Genomic DNA, 6,799 nt, shown 5'->3' on the forward strand with positions numbered 1-6,799 from the left:
TGAGGGGTTCCAGGCTCCCTAGGGTGTTAATGGAGCCTGGAGCCCCTCAGGCTCATTTGCATAAAGTTCTTCATCTTGGTGGTAGATGTTCTTTAACCCCTTCACGCTCTGTAGCGGATATATCCGCCACAGAGCTATGCAGGGTGTATGAAGAGGGCTCACCGGCTGAGCCCTCTTCTTACAGAGATGGGCTTTGCTGCTTATTGCAGCAAAGACACATCGCTATCACCCGCGGTCGGTGCTTGCACTCCCCCGTAATGGCTCATTGTGATGAATCATATGCAAAAATGCCATATACTGCAATACAGTAGCATTGCAGTATATAGTAAGCACGATTGGACCATCTAGGGTTAATGTACCCTAGATGGTCTAAGAAATAGTGAAAATAAATAAAAAAAAAAAATGTAAAAAATGTATAAAATATTAAAAATTAAAATCACCCCCCTTTCCGAAAGAACTGATATAAAACATAATAAAAAAAACGTAAAATCATAAACACAGTGACCTCCAAAACAGGAAATGGCGCCCAAATGTCCAAAACGCGACTTTTTATATGATATAAAAAATGTAATAAAAAGTGATCAAAATGTTGCACAGTCCTCAAAAAGGAAGCAATGAAAACGTCGGCTCATTTCGCAAAAAATTACACATCACACAGATCCGTACAACAAAGTATGAAAAAGTTATTAGCTTCAGAAGATGGCAATTTTTTTTTTTTCATTTGTTAATTTTTTTGAAAATGTATTAAAATGCAATAAAACCTGTTTAAAAATGTGGTATCACCACAATCGCACTGAACCAAAGAATAAAGTAGAGGTGTTATTTGGAGCGCAGAGTGAAAGTCAAAAAAACTGAGCCCACAAGAACGTTACACACATGCAGATCAAGGATTGTAAACCAAACATTTAGACATACCGATGTATCCCACCTCTGGCAGTATCTGCTCTTTTTTTAGCTTCTTATGCCCTTGTTTTTAAGAAAAAAGGGATTTAAAAAATTATAAAAATGAGCCTGAAGAACTCATTTGCATAATTTTAAAAGCTTTTTTTTTTTTAGGTCAAACCAGGACATAAGAAGCCAAGGAAACACACATACACCAATATGTCAGTGTGCTTGGTACTTGATCTGGTGATAGATTTCCTTTAACCCCCTAATGTTGTTTACACAAACAAATTTTTACTCCCTTACTTTACAATTTTACCATTTTAGCTGATATCACTCAGTGATGGTCAGTCTATAATTCCAGCGTGTGGGCTGACAATCTGTAGATAAACCTGTACCCTGATAATGTTAGCACTTATTTAGCTTCACTAGTATCTGACACATAGAAAAAGAGAGGAGACCGATCAGAAATGAGAGATGATGAGATGATGCATATAACACACAATGACACTCTCCAGCACTGCTAACTCAGCTATATCACGCACACACAGCACTGCTACATGCCTCCTACCCCTGAAATAAAGATGTTATCTTGCCTGAAGCTTGATAAGCTGTTTGCTGGCAGGAAGTGTGAAAGTCTGTGTGTGTTTGAGAGAGAGCTCTTCTTGAAATGCAGGTGGGAGGTGTTAATGCCAAGACACAATGCAGTGTGAGGCAGGAGAAGATTTTCATAAGAAACTTTCCTACCAAAACCAAAGTCAGAAGATATACGGTTGGATATCAGGACAACCAAAACTGTGTACACCAGGACTGATCGAAACAGGTTGGAAGTATATCTGTGAAATGCTGTATTTTTCCTAACAACAGTAAATTAGGGAATGTGTTATTTTGTTATCCTGAGTATAATTAAGAATCTTATCTTCGTGGAAATAGCCGTTTAAATTCACTACATAAAAGTCATATTAACTTACTTTGCTATAGCTACAATGGAATATCTGTGTAATGTATTTAATTTTTTTTTTAAATCATTAATTTTAGAATTTTAAGACTACTATACCCTCATATTTAGTACATAGTACATTTGCTATACATTAATTTTTATACATTGAAACCACAAGACTGTGTTTTTAGAATGAACAGAAATGCCATTACCCTTGCTTTTTTTTCTGCTTCCAGGCGCTGCATAATAAGTATAGTGTCCATATCATCATCATCTTCATCCTCATCATCATCTTCATCTTTTTGTTTGGACTCTTGAAGCCTCTTCTGGAACTGCCACTCTAGCATTAATTTGCGTAATCTGTCATTTTCTTCAGCAGATCGTTCTACTTTATTCTGTAGATCATTGATTTCCTTGCTAAGCATATCTACAATATGCATTTGTTGCTGCTTTTCCAACTTCTCCTTGGCATCTCGCTTCCAAGGATCGGGAGAAAGACTATCGCTGGAGGAAAGTTCCTCTTTGCTGACAGTAATGTACTGAAGGTCTCGTCTCTCTATTGTGCGTGGCTGCTGTTGAGGTTGCAACTCGCGGATAACAGTTTCTTGTGGGCGGGAAAAACTTGCAGGTTTCTCTGGTTTGGTCTGTGGTATATTGATCGATGGTGCTGGTGGTTGTGGAATAGCTTGTGGAGAGGTGGAAGGCTGGACCTGTACTTTGCCAAGTTTCCTTTCTTGTTCTCTTCTCTTTCTTTCTCTTTCCTCCTCTAAGCGAGCCTTTTCTTTTTCGTACCATCTTTGATGTTCTTCTCTTTTTTTCCTCTCTAATGCAGCAGATTGTAAATTTAATTGAGAGTTCAACTGACTCTGTGATGGTGGAGGAGGAAGAGGTATATCCATGTGAACAGTCTCCAATTTCTCAAACTCTTCTTCATAATGCATCGGTGGTGGTGGTGGCGGTGGTAGATCTGTTCTAGCAGGCTGTAACGCAGCAACTGGAGCAGACTGAGATGGAACTGGAGTTTTCCAACGTCCGGGACCAGTTTTGTTTAATGAGGAGGAGGAAGAATATGTTTTCACAGAACTGTTTAGATGTTCTTGGCTGGATGAACTGGATTCCATTGTAGAGGTATGACTCAACCAACCATCCTTATTTTCTATTCTTCTATCTGAAAACTCTAAATCTTTACGCATTGTGGGTTCTATACAACTTCGCTCTGGATAAAATCCAGGCTCATCTCTCAACTCTTCTTGGGAATGTGCAATTCTCTGTTGAATAAAAAAAACAAAAACCGAAATTATAAAACAAAAACATACAACTATGCTAGGTATAGAGCTATAGGAGGCTGTCAGTTTTAACAATTTTACGGATTTATACGTGACATTTTATGCTCTTACAAATTAACATTACTGAAAACTGGTTATCTGGCAGTTCTTGTAAACTACTTACTTGAACAGAAGTAATGCTAGAGTGGTTACTACCAGCTTGGGCATGCACTTTGTCTTCATAATCAGGCCATTGGCCTTGTGCAGGAGTTATTCGATCTTGGGATTTGGGGTTTGGAAAAGTAAAATATTCTCTTATGTAGGTCTGTGTTGGAATAGGATATGCTTCCGGTCTTGAAGGTACTTGTGGCTCCTGAGAAAAAAAAGGGGATACACAAAACAAAAAAAACATTTTTTTAAATATTTATTTTAGCATTTATCTCATCAAAACCTCCACAGGGGCGTAACAGCCGTAGCAGCCACTACGTGGCCTGTGTTGCACAGGGGCCCAGGATGGGCAGCAGAACCAAAATTCCTAAGTGCTGTTCTCCCGGGCCCTTATCTCCCTGCTGACTGCTATAGCAACAGCAGTAATGGGGGACTTGCCAGCTGCGCTGACCAGGTCTGCCCATAAAGCCGCTCAAACTCCTGCCCACCCTCCGGCGCATCCGTCCATCCTCCTGCATGACTGCACAGCTGCCCCCATGCCAGGCAAACTGGAAGCCACCCTCCACCCCGCCAGAAACTACTGAACGCCCGCCCTTCCCCCTAGCACAGATGCACGATCGCCCATCAGCTCATCTGTCTGAACTCTCGCCTGCTGGACAGCGAGCCACGTGTAGCAACGCCCACCAGGAAATTTTTTAAAAATTAAGTGACTTTATATGTACGCTGCATACACTCGTATAGTGCATATCTATATATACTGTGGGGGAGATTTATCATTAGTCCTACATAGCTTCTTGGCGTAGAATTGTCGCAAACATTGTTTTTGCTGGGCTTTTGTGAGAAAAAAAAACGCAACACTTAAGTCACGCAATGGTGGAAAAAATACACCACAGAGGCATATATCAACTTACTTTGGTGTGCAAAACCAGATACATCAACTGATAATTTAATCAACGCAAATTTAATCACAAAACTACACCACAGGAGGTGGTGTATGTCGTCCATTGCTACTACAGGGGGGAGACTTATCCTAATTTATTTTGTGTGGGTTGGGTTTCCGCCATCTGTTTTCTGCCTTGTGTTCACCTGATTTATTTGCAGCATTTTTTTTTTTTTTAAACTTGCGCTTATGCTGGTGCTTAAAACACACCTACTTTGAGCAGGCTTACAGAGCATGGGCCGGCTGTCCGAGGCCATCAATTCTAACTGAAAGCTGTTTTTGTTTGGATAGTACTGTGTGTTGCGGGGATGTGTAGGTTATGTCTGGAGACCTGTGCACACATTGGGGCACATCGGGTGCACGTTCTGCATGGATCTTTTGGTGGCTGGCTATGTTTTGGTGGTGTGAGATACTTCTGTATTTTCAACACCTGTCTCTGTAATCTTATTCCTGTCCCCTAACCCGTCCACCATGAAGTCTTCCTGTACTCTCTGCTCATCTCCGAGTCCACAAGTATATAGTTGCGCCCCACCCTGGATTTTCTGTCTCCATATACCTCAAATGTATCTGTTCCTAACGACTTTTTTCCCCCTTTATAGTTCTGGTTAACCCTTACCTGCAAGACAACGAGCATGCCCCCCGCCCCAGACAACGAGCATGTCCCCATCCCCATGACAACAAGCCATTTTTTTGTGTGTGTGTGTGTGTGTGTGTGTGTGTGTGTGTGTGTGTGTGTGTGTGTGTGTGTGTGTGTGTGTGTGTGTGTGTGTGTGTGTGTGTGTGTGTGTGTGTGTGTGTGTGTGTGTGTGTATTTTTTTGTTTTCAAATAATATGCCATAATCGAGCTATAATATTGTAGCTGAAATGCATCCAATACACTTAAAAAGAAAAAAAGGAGAATAAATATATCAAATGTAAACACAAATAATATTTTATTGAGAGTCTGTGCAAAAAATGTTAAAAACCATTAAAAAAGTCCACAATGGGGCTTAAAAAATACAAACAGACAGGGGTACAGGAAACTGTTGGAAAAATATATAAAGTGTGCAACATGTGGTTAGGCACAAGTAAATTGTTATATCATGTGTATCCCACTGAACAAATAAATAAATATGCATGTTACCAATTCATAATAAAACTCAAATGTTCTAGTTAGGGAGTACTCAATGGTGTGCCTAACAATGCCGCCGCCACCAGGGCTGCTGGGAAGAACCGGGTACAAACTAAAGATGGTTAGGTAATGGGGCAGCTGCAGACTGTTATTGTTGCGCTGGAATAGCCCTCTGACAGCGCTGCAGTTTTTCTGTATCTGGCTGGTCTAGAAAATAGGGGGGAACTCATTGTTTTTTCCATTTCTTTTGGCCAAAATTTTTTAAAAAATGAGTAGGGTTCCCTTTAACAATAGGGGGCTTTTTTTTTTTTTTTTAAGACGGAAATGGAAAATAAAGGGCATGGTGCCCCCTTGTTTTAAAAATCAGCCAGATACAAAAAAGCAACAGCCTGCCATTACTGAGTGGGGAAAGCCCACTGTTAGGGGGCTATTCCAGCGCAACAATAACAGCCTCCAGCCACTTCATTACCTGACCATCTGTAAACAGTCAGGTACTGGTTTGTACCCGGCTCTTCCCGGCACCCCTGGTGGCGGTGGATAGAGGGGTAATGATATTGGCATTATTTTGAATTTGCCAAAAAAAAAAAAAAAAAAAAAGGCAAAACACTAAGGCCAGCCCTCAGTAATGAGCACCGTCAACTAGACAGCACCACTACCATGGCAAACTATGAAGAGAGTGTCGCAGAGAAAAAAATAATTAACAAATAGAAAAGTTTATGGAAACAAAAATGCAGACACACCCTTATTGACCATTTTATTTGTTAATAAAATGTTGGTCATCGACATAATCCTTTGAATCGGAAGTAGTCGGCAGCCACAGTCCTGTAGGACATTAACAAAAAAAAAATGGCTTGTTATAATAGGGGGAGGTAAACATACTCGTTGCCGAAGGGGAGGGTGACATGCTTATTGCAAAGGGGAGGGGACATACTTTTTGTCTAGGTAATGTTTGTGGCAGGTAAGGTGCACTGTTCTTAATAAATGTTCTCCAAGGTGTGCACAGGTCTCCAGACTTGTCCTACACATCCCCCGGCGCTTGTGCTAAAATACAGGCCAACAATTCTAACTGTATGGATAGTGCTGTGTTAACAAAAACACCAAACAAAAACACCATATAGTTAGAATTGTTGGCCCGTATTTTAGCATAAGCGCCAGTTTAAAAAAAACACTGAAAATAAATCAGGCGAACACAAGGAAAAAACAATAGATGGAAAGATAGATGTAGTGTAATGGAGAAAGCAGATTGCGGCAGAAAAAATGCAGAATTTTTTCATGTGCGCTCAATTTAAGGTTTTGAGGTTTCTGAGAATTTTATGTGCAAAAATATTGAAAAAAGGCAGAAATTGAGCTGATGTTAAACATACTGCAACTCCTATAGTCCATTCAAACAGAGCACAAACAGCTGATACTCGCATCAGAAGGCAATTAACACTGCACATACAACGGACTATAAATCAGACTGTTGGAAACCTGCCAGTCTAACACAAAGACAT

At 40.4% G+C, this 6,799-nt stretch overlaps 1 protein-coding gene across 19 annotated transcripts in view; it reads right to left on the reverse strand.

Annotated features, from left to right (window-relative positions):
• AFDN (afadin, adherens junction formation factor) overlaps window positions 1-6,799 on the reverse strand; it is a 251,176-nt gene that overhangs the window by 53,621 nt on the left and 190,756 nt on the right. For all 19 annotated transcript variants that reach the window (XM_072141135.1, XM_072141136.1, XM_072141134.1 and 16 more), the window contains 2 exons: window positions 3,272-3,460; window positions 2,035-3,090 (listed from right to left, as the gene is read on the reverse strand). In XM_072141135.1, the coding sequence (XP_071997236.1) occupies window positions 2,035-3,090; window positions 3,272-3,460 (1,245 nt within the window). The remainder of the gene's footprint in view (window positions 1-2,034; window positions 3,091-3,271; window positions 3,461-6,799) is intronic.

Source organism: Engystomops pustulosus, chromosome 3, assembly GCF_040894005.1.
Source record: "Engystomops pustulosus chromosome 3, aEngPut4.maternal, whole genome shotgun sequence".
Classification (NCBI taxonomy): domain Eukaryota; kingdom Metazoa; phylum Chordata; class Amphibia; order Anura; family Leptodactylidae; genus Engystomops; species Engystomops pustulosus.